This window comes from Bison bison, unplaced genomic scaffold, assembly GCF_000754665.1.
Source record: "Bison bison bison isolate TAMUID 2011002044 unplaced genomic scaffold, Bison_UMD1.0 scf7180017864291, whole genome shotgun sequence".
Taxonomy (NCBI): domain Eukaryota; kingdom Metazoa; phylum Chordata; class Mammalia; order Artiodactyla; family Bovidae; genus Bison; species Bison bison.
The window spans coordinates 2,900,404-2,916,657 of NW_011494863.1; the positions used below are offsets into that span (position 1 = coordinate 2,900,404).

The window sequence follows — 16,254 nt, forward strand, 5'->3', positions numbered from 1 at the left end:
ACATGACTAACACTTTAACTTTCTACTGACACTGCGGACGCTGTTTGGTTCATTATATTTTCAGTGCAAGGCATTTAGCAAATGTTCAGTAAATTTCATTCAGTGAATGAGTGATTCTATGCATTATCTTCTCTCCACCTGACATCAGCCAGTGCCAAGACTACTCAACACATAGGAATTGCTTTAAAATATTTAAATGAGTCTGTGTACCCCTCCCGCCACTGCCATTCCTAGTGCTACTTCTGACCCTTAGTAATTATTCATAAATACAAAATGTTTGTTGAATGAATGTTTCTGATCATGCCTCCCACCCCTGACCCACTATATTGTACCCACTTACTCAGCAGGGACTGGAAGATACTGACCTATTTTCTGGGTGCACACTGTGTGCCAGGCTGATCCTGTGCTGAAACTCTTCCTCTCCCCTTCCTGTTTTGCTATGTTGGGGATTTGGTTCTCTCCAGAGTCCCAAGGGTGGTAGTTGCCATATCCCTCTCATTTCAGTCAGAGGAGAGGTAGGGTCAGTGAGCTGCCAAGCTGAAGTTGGGTGACAGGCAGGGAGGCTGCCTGTCAATCTCGAAACTGCCCCTGGGCTCCAAGTGAGCACTGCGTTGTGGCGCTCCTAGTGCTGCAGAATGGCTGACTATTGATAAAAAAATGTCCCCCTGCGCTTTCCAAATTAAGACGACATTTAACAGAGTGCTCGCTGGCTCGCCTGCTCCTTCAGTCTCCCGGGGGACAGAGCCCATCTTGGTGGAAGATGTTTGAGTATGTCCAAAGCTTCAGCTCTGACATCTCAGCTGATGTCAAGAAGTTTCTGTAACCTTTTCGTTCAGCACACTCAGTTCTGTCAGCATACACACTGTCTCACTCTCAACTGTTTCTTGGGGGAAAGGGCTGGCATCAGCCCTTGGAGGGGGTGCCAGGTTTGGGCAAGAGCACCAAGGCTCACCAATATACACCCCAGCCCTGATCAAAGGTCGGTTGCCTCAGAAACAGCTCTACCTACGAGTTCTCCAGATTCTGTGGGAAATCAAGGATCACAGTGGTCCTTAATCATTTTTAGGTCACAGACCCCTTTGAGAATCAGATGAAAGCACTGTCTCCTTCTCATGGAAAAGTATGCATCCTCCCAATTTTGCATGCTATTCAGCAGGTCCTTAGATCCCAAAGCTCGACCAGGAACCCCAGGTTAAGGACCCTTGATATATCAGAAAGAACATCATCTGAATTTCAGATGTAGATGCTAGCTCTGCCACAAGCCTGCTGTGTGGCTCTGGGCCAGTCAGTCCTTCCTGTCTTGCCATTTCTTTGGCAATAAAGCGTTCAGACTCCTTGTGATTAAAACTGCCTGTCTGTGGAGGTTTAGTGACTTGAGGAGCACTGCTTACCTTTTTTATAGGTCACATGTTCCTTTGAAAATCTGCTAACTCTGTATCTTCTGCCTAGGAAAAAAGCCTGTATACAAAATTTTGCCAAGTATGCAGGGGTTCCTAGAACTATAGATTTAGGTCTTTTGAACTAGAGGGAGGCAGTGATCCAATTGTGAGCAATGGTTCCAGTTTCCTTAGGTCATCTCCTCTTCTCTTCTCTCCATCGCCCAACATCAGCTCTGCACTGAAAATCCACTAGTGATTGGGGGTCAGCACTGTCTACTCCAGTGCTATGGTTTTCAGTCTGTTTTCACGTAATGGAACCTTTTTTTTTTCTCTTTTCTAATGAAGTTTTATACCTGGGGCTCCAGTATAGAGAAAAGGGAATCCTGTAGCATTTCTGTACCCACTGTTTCATTTTTTTCTTCCATTCAACAAGTATTCAAGTGTTGCCTTGGGCCAGGTGCCTTGCTGGTCAGATTGGAGACCCTACCTGCTTGGTGTCCCCCAGCCTCTTTCATTGGCTGGGGGAACCAAACAACTTGCAAATCACAGATCTTGTAAAGATGTTATTCTGCCCTGGAGTGATATATCAGAGACCAAGAGACCCTGCTCCCGGAGCTCCAGAAGCACTTTGGGGGCCCCATTTTGTTCACCTGTAAAATGGGATAATGGAATAATGATGCCTCACTACATTCACTATATCACTATAGTGAATTCGCTATATATAGTGATTCACTATATCACTACATAGTGAAACCATCACTATATGGATGGTTTTCATTATTCCTAGATGGGAGCATGATTGGCACCTTTCAGCGAACAGTGAACATGTGTTCTGAGTTCCAGAAAAGGATGAAAGGAGAGGCACAGAAATTTTTTCTTTAGTATCAGGGAGAGCCTCCACATTGTTGAGAAGCTGAATAGACTGCTTGGAAACTTCCAGGAAAATTATAAGGCTGAACCTTGGGAAAATATTTGCTGTTTTTTTCCATCCCCTCCTCCCCTGGAAGGTTTGCTGCTGTCAGTGTTGATTTCATAGACCCAGTTCACACACTGTCCTCTAGGGCCTGAATTCACTGCTGTGACAGAGGAAGATTTACCCACGATCAGTGGGTCTGGAAAGATGACTTCTGCACCTGAAGGGCTGCTTGCTAGGGAAGGACAGGAGTTTGCAGAGGCCCAGTCTGCATCAGGTCCATGACAAGTCTCCCTCACTCTGCGCTCGGAAGAGCAGAGATGCGCAGCCTGAGAGGCTTTGGAAATATTCTTTTCAATATTTTTCCTCAGGGGATTTCAGGCAAGCCCACTTCTGGCAAAAGCCCACCTGTGGTAGCTCTTCCTTTCTTTTCCTTGGCTGGCAGTCTAGGGCCAAAGTCGAGAGCATGGATATTGGTGTTGGACAAGCCTAGTTCCAATTTCTGGCTCTGCCTCCTTTCTCTGCTTGATCTTGGGCAAGACACTCAGCCTCTCCCAAGTCTCATGGCCTTGTATGTGAAATGGGGATAATAACACCTCCCTTCCTTGGGTGGTGAGGAAATGAAATTAAATCCTATTGTAAAGGCCCCTGTTAATACTCTATAAATACTCATGCTTTTCTTAGCTTTAATTTTCACCTGGGAAGCGGATTATTTGATACTGTAGCAATGGGGGAGTGAGGGTCTAGTGTACCTATGTCCATCACCACTGACCTAACACTGTGCAGCCTCCCATCCAGGCCCACAATGACACTCCAGCCAGCGACTGGATGACAAAGAACCCTCACCCTACTCTTCCCTCCTCCCTGTCCCTCCTGACAGGTGCAAACAGGGTAACTACCCACTGCATTTCCTTTATTAGTAGGTCAGAGGGCTTTGCCTGGTGCCCCAGGATCCAGTCCCCAACCCTCCAGGGTGCAACCAGGCCCTCCTTCCTGCTTGGGATGCTCCTTGGCATCTCTTTTGCAAAGAGGATGAACCCTCTGTGCTCTTCTTCCATGTGTTTTACCAGCAAACACTTAGCCACAAACTGCCTCCCTCCTCCAAAAACTCCACAGGTAGAGCCAGCACTTAACATGGGGTTGCTTTGGTCAGCCAGCTTTTTGTCCTGGGTCTCCTGCCTCCTCTGTGGGGCAGCATCCGTCACCCTAAAGTTCTCAGCCCACCTCTGGTCAGTGAGTTCAAAGATTAGAGACACTAGTTCCTGTCCCAGAATCCTCAGGGCCTGGGCTTCCTAACATCTCCCAGGGTCCCCGGTTCCTGGATCCACTGGCCCCTGCTGCTGCTGCTGCCGCTGCTGGTCCTGCTCTCGGCCCCCTTGTTCCCAGCTAGGCCCGTGAGGCCTTCGGAGCCCGCGGCCCCGCTGGTGGCTAGGTCTAGACTGAGGGTCCTCCCGCAGACAGAGAGCCGCCGCAGCACCTCGGAGGCGGCCTCCACCGGTACGGCGGGGCGCTGCTCCAGCAGCATCTCCAGCAGCGAGCTCATCTCCGACAGGAAGGTGCTGGCCAGCCGCGTGCCTGTCGGGCTCAGCTCGGGCGCCTTGCCGAACGTCTGGAAGGTCCTGGGCTCCTCTGAGGTCGCAGCGTCCGGGGAGAACACGTTGTCACGGTAGTTGGTGGAGAGGGGCAAAGAAAGTCTTGCCATCCAGGCCGGGTCGGGGACGCTCAGCCGGTCCAGGGCCAGGCCTGCAGGGGGCGAAGGGGACGCGGTGAGGGCGGAGCCCCGGGCAGGCGGGCGGGGCGCCAGACAAAGGAGGGAAGGGAAATGGGGGGGCGGACAGATGGGGTGGCCGGAGAGGGGCGGGAAGGAAGAGGCCCTGACGAGGAAGCGCGCCGGGCAGGAAGGCAGCGACTGAGGTTCGCTCGTGAGCTGGAGTGGGGACGCGGCCGCGGGAGGAGGAAGGCCTAGAATTAGAAATTGGCCTCTTTCTAAAGCATCTCCCAGTCCCCCGGGGTGTTTCGGGTTTAGGTGGCCTCCATCCATCCCTGTACAGCCAGGATTTTCACTCCCTCAGGACAGACACCACTAGTTGAGGATGGGGCCGCTGGAGGTATTCCCCTTTTTAGCCAATGCTGTAGTTCCTGGCTTGCTGCTGCCTTCCTTTCCAATTAATAATATTAATAATAGTGACCGCTTATTAAGTATTTCTGTGCCAAGCAATTTACATAATTATCTCATTTAACCTCCACACACACCTTTGAAGTCAAGAGTATTTTATGGATGAGGAAACGAGTTCCGGGAAGTTCCGTCATTCATCTACTAGGCACCCAAGCCCAGATTTGACCCCCGGGTCTGATGATTGGAAGCCCCCTGTGATTGTACCACTGAGACCCACTGTCTGGAGAACTTGCCCTTCCTCTCTCCCTGGATGCTAGGTGCTCACCTGTGGTTCTGGCTTCCCTGGCCCGCTAAGGGCTGTACTGTCACCTGCTCTCAATACCGCATGCTCTCCACACCGCTACCTTTGCCTCTCAAGCTGCGGGAAATGCTGTGAAGGGGCTGGCTGCCTAAGAGCTGTCCCAGGAAAGGGACGGGGCAGTGACAAAGTGTCCCCCTGACCCCGAATCCCACCATCACACTTCTCCTTTTAGCATCTCTTCAACAGAAAATCCTGTCTTAGGAAACCAGTCCCAGGCCCAGTGATAGAGGACGGGGCTGAGGAGACAAAGCATAGGCCTTGTGGTTAAGAATCTGTATCTTTAAAGAAAAAAAAAAAAGCACAACATCTACTTTAACATGTATTTAATACTTGCTTAAGGTGAGCCGGTTTAAAATCTGTGCATAGAGTGAAAGACTGGAAAGGGATAAGTCAAAGTGTTTGCTGAAATTGCCCTGGGCAGAAATGATTTATTCCCTTTTTGTTTATCTACATTTGTCTCTATTAACCAAATATTACTTTTGTGATTTTGAAAAGTTATTCCAAAATACAGCTAAATGCTGTTTCTATTGATAAATGAGTCTTGGTCTTGCCTTGTCAGTGTGGGGCTATGCAGGCTGTGAGGCAGGGTCAGCCCCTTTCCGACTAGTCCAGGCCACGCCCAGGGCTCAGTGAACGTTTATTGAATGATTGAATGAACATAAATATTAACCCTGGACATTTGGGAAATGTAAACCTTAGTTCCCTGAGACTCTGGGGTAATAAGGTTGGAACTCTTTTGGTGTTACAGAATCAGGCTTTTCCTTGTACAAGGGTCAGAGGGCTTCAGAAGGAATGAAGCTTGCAATGAGAAAATCAGTGGAGTGTAGGAGAATGGCTGAAACATGATGGTGAATTCATTCCGAGGCAGGTGGGCACTGGGCAGACCGGGGTTTGGTTTCCTAGCTTTGCATCTTATGAGCAGTGTGAACTTGGAAAACTTGCTTAATCTCTCTGAGGCTCTTTTTTTCTCTTATAAAGTGGTGAGATAGTAGCACTTATCTTGTAGGTAGCTATGAGGATGCAATGAGCTCATGCAGCCAGTAAAATATGATCATCATCACATCCTCTGGTGGGGCTTTTACCTGATGCAACTGAGACCCCAGTGTCAGGCCCATTCACCAGTAGCCCCATCACGGTCCAGCCCTATGGGCAGTGCAGGTTCTGCTACCATTGCTGTGCTATTCGTTCTCCAACTTGTTACCATCCTGCTGTGTTCCTTGCCCTCTGTGCTATGAGGAATCAGGACCACATGGGAACTAAGCCCACAGGTTCCAGCACAAAGCTGGAGCATAGAGATATAACACCAGCACTGAGGTCATCTGAAATTTTCTAATAGCCAGATTTAAAAAGTAAAAAGAAAAGGTGAGCTTAATTTATGTAAGTTTTTTAATATTTAATATCATTTTATCATGTAATCAATATTTTTAAAATTATTAATATGTTTTACATTCTTTTTTCATACTAAGTCTTCAGACTCTGGAGTGTGTTTTATACTTCTATCACATCTCAGCTGGTCCAGCCATTTTCACACATGGCTATTGGTTATTGGAATGGACCTCATAGCTCTACATTCTAGACAATGCAGTCCTATAAAGTTCTCTGTATTTGTGCTGTCCAAAGCAATATTCATTAGCCACATGTAGCACTGGAAACGTGGCTGGTATGACTGAGGAACTGAATTTTTCATTTTACTTAATTTTAATTAGATTTCATTTTACTTAATTTTAATTTAGAGCCACACTGCCTGGGTTAATAACCATAGGCTACACAACCTTGGGAAAATTATTAAAACCCTGGTCCCTCAGTTTTTTTTTTTTTTCTTTATGAAATGGGGATAATGAATAGTCCCAATCTCAGAAGATTTTCTCATGAGGCACTTAGAAGAGGGACTAGCACACAGAAAGCACTCAATAAATGTTAGCTATATTTTTTTAACCAAGCAAAGGGAAATCCCTGCCATGCTTTCAGCATACAGAATATGACCAGATGAGAAATAGATTATTAACTATGCAACAGAAAACCACAGCATAGGTCAGACTTAGTGTGTGTTACTTGAAAGAGGCTGACTGATGTGTGTTGGGGGGAGGTGGGGGGTGACCAGCAGATTCTTGAGTTCTCCTGGTAAAGGGGTCTTCAAACACAATAAGAAATGCAGATGAGTGGTTTAGGAGGTAAAGAGAGGTCCCCTAATGGTAGGTGGGCCCAGGTTGACTTCCCTTCCATCACTGATGAGCTAGGTGATTCTGGGAAGGCTGTGTTACCTTTCTGAGCCTCAGTTTGCTGATTTCTAAGTTAGAACTCCTAATGTCTACCTCAGAAGACTGTGTGGAAGCTTAACTTGAGATAATGCCTTCCAAGAGGCTTCCTTAGTACCTGGCACACACCAAGAGCTCAGTAATTGTTCACTATTCTTTGATGACTTTTTAAATGCATAATCAAAGACAAATCTGGTCTTTAAACAAATGAAGACCTGAAGCTCCAGGGGAAGTAATAAATGTTGCTGATAGTCTTCTCCAGAAATAGACTAGCTGTGTATCCCTGCAGTGGATTGGAACAGCCCTCTGAAGCCTGGGCACAGGAAGGGACTGTAGGGGCAGAAGTGGGGTCAGGGTGACCCTGGGAAGTCCCTACCTGTGTGGGGGTCCAGGAGGTTCGACAGCTCTTCTTCTAGCAGCTGCTTCACAGAGAGGTCCTCTTCAGGGTCCAGGGGTCCTTCCTCCTGGTCTGGTTCTGCCTGGCCACCAGCCCTGGCTCCTGGGCCATCTGTGTCTGGGATTGTACTCCTGCAGAGGAAGCCAACCCATTCCACCAGTGAGGAAATTCACACACAGATTCATTCATTCCTGCTTATGAATATTCTGCTATTCATGCCAGCATTCATTCATCTGCAAAGTGAACTAGGTTCCCAGCCCAGGCTTCAGAGTCAGACCAACCTGGGTTTCTTGATCCCAGCCCCCTTGCCTACTCTGAGTCTGTTTCTTCATCTGTAAAATGAAAGCAATAAATAACAACCACCTCACGGGGCATTGTGGGGGTAAAATGAGGTGTCACAGGTAAAGGCCTTAGCACAGTGTTCTAAGCACTCAGCAAACAAAAGTGAATGCACAGATATTATTCACCATTGTCCCTCCATTCCTTCTCGTTACCTGGTACAGAGTAGAAGTTTAGTAAACCTTGGTTGATCCAGTGCAGTCACCCTTCCATCTCTCCATCCCTCCAGCCAAGTATGAGTTCCAGTGGTGGCAGGGTTTTTTTCTTAGTATTTATTTTTATTATTTGGCTATTCCAGGTCTTAATTGCAGCATGTGGCATCTAGTTTCCTGACTAGGGATCTAACCTGAGACCCCTGCATTGGAAATATGGAGTCTGAGCCACTGGACCATCAGGGAGGTCTCCAAGGGCAAGGATTTTTGTCTGTGTCATTCCCTGCTCTCTCACCAGTGCTCTGAACAGAGGCTGGCACATAGTAGGTGCTTAATAAATACCTGGTGGACTGAATGACTGAATGTTCCCTCCTCCTTGTTTGAGGCTAAATCCCAGACCAGAAGAGCAGGTCAATAGAGGATGCAGCTGAGGTAAGGCATCCCAAAACTACTAAGAGTCTACTATGGAGTCTCTTGCTGTCTCCCTGGCCTCTCCCTCTCATGGCCCCTCTCTATCACTGAGGAGGCCAGTTCCTGGGACTACCTCAGCACAGTGGGTAGGCCTGGCTTCTCATCCCAGCATCTGGGAAGGCTCCCCAACAGCCTTTAAGGCCTGGGGTCCTTGCTGCTTTTTCTCTATGGCCATTTCAGCAGGAAGGTGGCAAGTTTGCAAGTAATGACAACAACTAATGTTTATTGAGTAATTACTCTGAGTCAGATACATGCTTTGCAAGGTATATTCCCCTTCTCATCAAACCTTTCACTTCTGTAAGGGCTTCTCTTGTTATCATCCTCATTTTACAAATGAGAAAACTAAGACTTGTAAAGATTATGCATCTTGCCCAAGGTTCCCACAGGTTAAGTGATGAAGTCAGATTTCAAAGGCAGGCTGAGGTGACTCTGGAGTATATGTGCTCACCCCCACTGTACAGTGTTTCTAGCTATCTTCGCCAAAAACCAACCAAACAAAATGACTATAAGTTGTCACAGCAAGAGCACTGAACTGGAAGTCAGTGTCCTGAGAGCGAGTCCCAGCTTTGCCACTCACTGGTTATTTGACAAAGTCACTTTAAGGGGAAAGGACTTAGCATTGTTTGTATACCTCCTTTGTTCCAGGCACTGGGCCACAGGCTTAGAACACTTGTGGTCACTAAATTCTTACCCCATCACTACAAGGAAGTGGCGACCTCCATCTCACAGATGAGAAACTGCAGGCCTGAGGCTTGATCTGACTTACTCAAGTTTACGTAGCTGGGTAGGATCAAACTACTTAGAGCCTCAGTTTCTCCATCTGTAACAAGAGGGAGTTAAATTAGTTGTCCTCTTGAGGTCTCTTTAATTCTAGGACAGCCCAAAGAAACACACCCACATACCCATATCCTTAGCCAGGAACATTCGTATTATATTTAAGTGTCAAGAGCACGAAGGCTGAACGTTACAGATTTAAAGTCCATATTCTAGTCCCTCTGAAGTCAGAGGACAGATAGAGCCTCAGGGATGAAGTCATTTCCTTATTGACTCTGGGTCCTGTAAATACTATTAATACAGTAGTAGCTCCAGGACCAAGCTGTCTGGGTGGGGGGATGGATGCTGGTCACTGCAGTCTCCCAGGGGAGCAGCATCTGGAATGTGCTCACCCTTCCTTGCAGCACAGAGGCTGCAAGGGTGAGGGCAGGCTGGTGGGGAGGGGGCTTGAGAAACCAGAGTTGGGGCTACGTGCTGCTTACCTGCTGCTGCCGGGCTTGGCCAAGTACTTATTTCCCCGGTGGTTTGGTTTGGGCTGGAATTGGCCCTGATGCAGCAGGGACAGCAGCTGGGAGATTTGCTACAAGACAGGAAAAATCTGTTGACTCCACACAATTCCGACCCAGCACACTTCCTTACCGGATGTTTCCCTCAATGCCGGCGCTTTCTTTTTATAGTCTTTCCTCCAGCCTCAGATGTTTGTGGATCAGATGGGGGATGGTGAAGATGGTGACGGAGGCAGGGACGTGTGCAGGCAGGTTCCCTGCTTGGCTTTGTGTCAACTACAGATTCCCGGGACCTGGGTGTCTGAGAGAAAGAATAAGGGCCCTCTGGGGGCCCCCATGAGACCTCCTCCCGGTGGACACTGTGATATGGGGGTGGAAAAGGCATTTCCTGACTATAAATGTATTATTACTTCAATAAGGATCATCTTAAAGTGTTATATCTCCCTCTTCAGCAGTATTCAAACACTCAGCCAGTGTTGGTGGGTCAGATGTAACTATGTTATAAGAAGACAGAGGGTGTTCTGAATCATTTATTCATCTTTTCATTCACTCGACAAGTATTTAATGAGGGCCTGCTTGTGCCAGGGCCTGTGCTTGCTATGGAAGTAAGAATGAGATCACGGCCCAGTCGCTGCCCTCAGGGAACTCTCAGTCTGCCTGGGAGGACAGTCAGGGGAGACAGGGCATGTGGGCTACTATGGGGGGTTACATCGGAGTTGGGAAAGGATAGAGGTCAAGTGGAGCAGATGAAAGCCCCTCACCCAACTTAGAGCAAGGAAAGAGTTGTGTGTGTGTGGGGTGTGGCTACAGGGAAGTCATTCACTTATTTCAACAAATGTTTTCTGAGTTCATACTGCATCACAGGCCCCTCTACTGAGACCTGGAGTTTCCACAGAGGGTTAGCAAGTGGAGAGAGGGTGAGAGTCTGGGTGAGGGGTGAAAGGAGTTTCAGTCAGAAGGTACTCAAGCTGAAAGGCCAGAGGAGACAGTGGAGTTTCAGAAAGGCTGGTGAATGGGACAGGGGTGGGTGAGATGTTCAGGGCTAGAGTCCCACAGGCTCTTATGAGGGAGGCAACAGGCCAAGTCAAAGTCATTTCTAGTTTGTTGTGTGATGACAGGCAGGTTTTTAGATGTACTCAGATCTCAGTTTCCTCATCTCTAAGGTGAATCTAAAAATACTACCCAGCCTTCTTCTCAGGCTTGTCAGGATTAATTAGGTGGTTTTAAAGTTTAAAATGCTCCGCAGAGTCGAGGGGTTTGGGCTGTTACTCCTAGAAATGTTGTGTCTGCCTCCGGGGCCCAGCTCACCTCCCCTCCGAGGAGATCCCTCTGCCCTTTGGACAGCTGTGACAGAAAGGGCCGACCTCAGAGGAGGTCTGGAAGGGGAGGTGGCTGGGACTGGGGTTTCACTGTGACTTGGGAGTGTCAGGGCCCCACTGCCCGCCTTGGGGCCGTTCCTACCTCCTGGCCCAGGCCCAGAAGCCCTCCTAAGGCACCTGCCACCCTTTTCTCGAGTGACAGCCGATACTTCAGGGACACTCCCTGAGTGCCAGTTCCTAGGTGATGTGCCGTCATTCAGGGTCATTTCACAGCTAGAGTCAGACTCGAGTCAGACTCAGGTTCAAATCCTAAATCTTCCCCTGCTCCATCTCCCATCTGTGTGACCTTAAGGAATCCTGAGGCTCAGTTTCCTCAGCAGTAAAACAGGGGATGATAACAAGACCCAGGTCATGTGTTGGTTGTGGATATGAGGATTAAATGAGTGAAAGTCTATAAATCACTTAGTAATAGATCTCAGGATAACCACTTACTAACTGTCCAGTGGTATCTAATCTCATGTCATTCTTCAGTAACCCAAGGAAAAGGATGCTATTATACCCATTTTGCAGATGTAGCACCTGAGGCACACAGGGGCTACCTAGCAATTAGAGGCAGGGCTGGATGGAATTTGAACCCAGATCTGACTCCACAGCAGCTCTATGCTACTGGAAAGCTACAGTCAAATACAAAGTATTAGGCAAGCTGCCTCTTACCTTTAAGTCTAACTCACCTGGGTGCCCTTCTCTCTTTCAATAGGGTCACCCGCAGGGCCTGCTCTCTGCTGTCTCTGGCAACCACCAGCACCATATTTGACACAAAGAGCTTATTCAATAAACATTTGATGAATGAATGGGTGAATGAATGAATGGCTCTGGACAACGCTTCTGGGGCTGCACAGAGCCAGGGCAGGACTCCTGAAAGAGCAGCTGGGCCGCCTCCAGGTGGCTTCCTGGGGAAGAGGTGGGGGAAGGAAGCCGTGTCCTTGCTCTGCAGGAAACGTGAGCTGATGGCCTGGCTCACGACAGAAGTGTGCCTTGGGCACAGGGAAATGATCTGGGGTTCAGAGGAGTCGATATGGATGTGAGATCAGGCCCCATCCCAGAAAAAGCTTTCCCATTTGTGTCCAGTAAACCCTAGGTCACTGGACACAGCCATTCATCATCCCATTTAATCTTCAACCCCCTGGGAGGTAGACACAGGTAAGTTTGGTATCACAACTCCCATCTTATAGATGAAGAAAATAAGATAATGTTGCCCAGCTCCTAAAGTGACTGTGCCAAAATTGGAACCTAGATCTGCCTAACTCCCAAGTCCCAAGGTTGTTTCCACTGCCCTACCCAGCAGGCCTAGCCGGCAAGCTCTGGGGTCTCAGGCAGCCCCTGAGACCCGGGGGCAGTAATGCCCATGCCAGCTTGCTTCACAGGGAAAATTGCCCAAATGAGATGAAGGCAGGTACTGTTGCTCACTGCCTTTGCTGTGTGTCTGCTTGTGCCAGGTGCTCTGAGTAAGTGCTCAATAGGAATTAAGTGACAATTCTGTGAGGCAGATGCTCTTATTGCCATCCCTGCTTTATAGGTAAGGAAACTAAAGCTCAGAGACAGCAAGTCATTTGTCCAGGACCACACAGCTAAATTCTTCTGACTCCAGAGCTGAACCACTGCACCCAATGCATCCTAAGGTGCTTGGTGAGCCTAAGGAATGAATGTGAGGGTAATGGGGTCTGATGCTGTTCATGGTGATCCAGGGGTGACCAGAGAGAGAGGTACCTGAACAGGAGGCGAATCCACGGTGAGCTCCTCTACAGGGTTCCGCTCCGCAAAGGCGGCCACAGACAGCCGGACCAGGCTCCGCAGGATCTGACGGGGGCCTGACTCTTTCTCAGGGGCTACTTTACCATTGAGATTCCGCTGCCGCCTCAGGGTTGCAGAGGAGGCTGGCGGGCTCTGTGGGGCCTCCTCGCTGCCCTGGTCTCCAGGCACTCTTCCTGTGGGGCTGCCCGCAGCCTTCAGGAGCCTTGAGCGGGGCTGGCCTACAGCAGGCTGGGGCTCGGCAAGGTGCAGGTTCTCTCGGGAGGCGTTCCTCTGCCTGGGATGGTTGAAAAGGAGGTTGACAGTGTCCTGAAGCACCTCTCGGCTCTCGGCCAGCGTTCCCTGGTTGCCTTGGTTACGCAGAGTCCTGTACAGAGTCGGTGTGAGATGAAAGGGGGCCTGCAGGCAGGAGTCCCAACCTGCTTCCATCATTGCTTCCTCGCCCACATGCTTGGGGGGCTGCCCGACTTCACCAGGCTCATCCACCTGGCCCCTGAGCATAGGCACAAGTTGGATGTCTGCCTTCTGAATCTGTTTCTGGGGCCTCTTGGGCTGGTGACGGTAGGTGGACTCAGCCTCCCGACAGTTGTAGGCCCTGTTGTCCTTTTTCTCCGTCCGGCAGATAGACGTGATCAGAGCCAAGATCGACCCAAAGACAGCAAGCAGTACGACCAGGCAAATCACCGTGAGTACTGATGTGCTCAGGGCCCCTGGCTCACGGGCTGAATCCCTCAAGTGGTCCACACTGGTGACAAACAAGACCTGCAGCAGGGCTCGGGTCTGCAAGGAGGGGCTGCCTCGGTCTTCCACCACAATCTCCAGCTCCCACTCACTCCCAGTGAGGCTGCTGGCATTGGTGACGTTGATGAACAGCTGCCCCAGGTTGGGGCTTAGGACGAAGACACCGGCTTCATTCCCGCTCCGAATGGTGTAGAGAAGCTCTCCATTTGCCCCTGAGTCTGCATCTCTTGCTATAATAGTCACCAAAAGGAATGGCCGAGAGCTGGAGGTGGCCTGTAGTGGTATGTCAGTGCCTGCTGGGCCCAGGCCATTGGGATTCTCAATGGGCACTAGCAAATGACCTGTGGAGGCATTTACAAGCACCGAGAGGCTGGCTCTCCCATTGCTTAGTATGGGGTGAATCACCTCTGGGGCATTATCATTGGCGTCTAGGAGGCTGACCCAAACAGAGACACTGGATGAGAGCTGGGGCTGCCCACTGTCCTCTGCAATCACCAGGAACTCAAAGCTGGCCATCTGTTCATAGTCCAGTGACCTCTGAGCGGTGACCTCACCTGTGTCTGAGTCAATAGCTACCAAGTGAGAAACCGGGGAGTCCTGGATGCGGTATGAGATTTTCCCATTAACACCCAGGTCTGCATCATGGGCCTTGATGGTGATGAGGTGAAGAGAGGGTAGGTTGTTTTCCCGAGTGGATACCTGGTACCTGCTTTTCTCAAACACAGGTGCATTGTCATTGGCATCACTTATCTGAATGCTGAGCTGTTTCTTGTCTGATAAGGGCTGGGGTCCTTGGTCTTGGGCCAACAGAGTGAGGGTATATTGGGGCCACTGCTCTCTGTCCAGTGTGGCGTTGGTTAGCAGCATGTATGTGTTACCATTGGTCCTTTTCAGCCTGAAGTGGCCCAGCTCTTGGCTCAGCCAACAGTGGACCAGACCATTGTTTCCTGAGTCCAGGTCGTTGGCCATGATGAGAGCAATGAAACTGTCTTTGGGAAGAGCTTCGGACACCAGCAATGGTTGGGAGGCCCACGTGATGTGGATGCTTGGGGCGTTGTCATTGACATCCAGAACCTTGATGAGAATCTTGCAGTGGGCTGGGATGGGATTGGGACCCAGATCCCTTGCCTGAACATCCACTTCATAGGCCGGATTCTTCTCGTAGTCTAGGTGCTGGAGCAGAGTCACCTGGCCCGTCTTGGCATCAATACTGAAGGTGTTCAGCACCTCCAGAGGCACGTGCTTACTGAGAAAGTATTCCACCTCCCCATTGGGGCCTTGGTCAGGGTCTGTGGCGGTCAGGTTTATGAGGAGAGTACCAGGGGCAGCATCTTCTTGGATTTCTAGGGCCAGTGAGCTCTCAGCAAACACAGGGCTATTGTCATTGGAGTCCAGGACGCTGACCTTGACCAAGCTGGTGCCTGACTTAGGGGGATTCCCACTGTCATAGGCAGTTAACACCAGATCAAAATATGAGTGGATTTCCCTGTCCAGCTCCTTCACCACCACCAGTTCTGCGTGTTTTGTCTGATCGGGCCCCACAATGACATCCAGGGCGAAGTGCTCGCTGGGAGACAGAGTGTAGGAGTGCAGGGTGTTGGGGCCAGTGTCTGGATCCAGAGCTCTGTCCAGGGGGATCCGGGTGCGCAGAGAGGCGCTCTCGGAGATTTCCAGCTCCTGCTCACCTTTGGGAAACTGCGGCTGGTGGTCATTGATGTCCAGCACCTGGATCTCCACGTGAATGAGCGCCCGCTCCCCTGTGGCCAGCACGTCAAAGGACACCAGGCAGGGATCCTGCTGCCGGCAAAGCTGCTCCCGGTCCAACCGCCTCCCTGTGCTGAGCACGCCGTCCTCAGAGTCCACCTGGATGGGGAGTCCCTGGGGCAGCTGTAGGACCTGGAAGGCAGCCCCTGCTTGGCCAGGCTCCTCCTCCCGGCCCCGTTCCTGAGGCAGCTTCCCTATCACGGTGCCAGACGGTACCTCCTCTGCCACCTGATATCTCACAGTGAGAGTGGCCACCTCCTGACAATCCCCTGATAGGAACAAGTAGCCACCGGGCCCCAAAAGTCCCAGAAGTGATAGAAGTCGCATCATGCTTACCGCCAGAGAGCGCTAGATCCAGAAACCGCTAGAGTTCTTCAGGGGCTGGGGGAGTCCTCCAGTGTTTCCTGAGGGACTTGATTAGCCCCGTTCTCCTGCCCCCAGACCTGTTGGCACAGCCTCGTCCCATCATTAGATAATGGAACTAACAGAAAGAAAGGCCATTTTCATCAGAAGAGATTTGAGAGGTGCAAGGACCGATGAGGTAAAATTGCCAGGGGAGCCCTGGTACAGGGGCACTGTGGGTCCCCGTGAGCCAGTGATGGACAAGAGTCGGTCCAAGAGGAACTTGACCCAGTGAAGCAGGATGTGGGGATCTGACTTCCAAACAGTTGCTGGGCCAGGGAAACAGAGAAGCAGCTTTTTCCTATGGAAACCCCACCTACAGGAAAAGGGAGGGCTGTGAGTTTCTATGCCAATTAGAGAAAGAGAGTTTCCGTGAAGCTGAGTGGACTGCCGCTGAGGAGGATGCGGCCGGGGACAGGCCGGATGGGAAGGTGCTGTCCATGTGGCAAGGCGGCCGCTGAGGGGAGGGGAGCCCCTGCTGTGGCCAAGTAAGCAGAGAGCCAGAGCCCCTGCTGGACGAGTCACGCCTCGGCCTCTCTTCCTTCCTTGTCTCTCC

The 16,254-nt window shown here is 50.2% G+C and overlaps 1 protein-coding gene across 2 annotated transcripts; it reads right to left on the reverse strand.

Annotated features, from left to right (window-relative positions):
- Window positions 1-3,188: 3,188 nt before the first annotated feature.
- On the reverse strand, window positions 3,189-16,000 carry PCDH12 (protocadherin 12). 2 transcript variants are annotated; one of them, XM_010850405.1, is made up of 4 exons: window positions 12,750-16,000; window positions 9,640-9,737; window positions 7,401-7,552; window positions 3,189-4,035 (listed from the first exon to the last, which is right to left on the reverse strand). In XM_010850405.1, the coding sequence occupies exons 1-4, from the start codon at window positions 15,624-15,626 to the stop codon at window positions 3,569-3,571; spliced, it is 3,594 nt and encodes a 1,197-aa protein (XP_010848707.1). In that variant the 5' UTR covers window positions 15,627-16,000; the 3' UTR covers window positions 3,189-3,568. The 2 variants fall into 2 exon arrangements, with proteins under 2 accessions (XP_010848707.1, XP_010848708.1); XM_010850406.1 differs by lacking the exons at window positions 3,189-4,035; window positions 7,401-7,552 and adding an exon at window positions 8,106-9,203.
- Window positions 16,001-16,254: the final 254 nt, after the last annotated feature.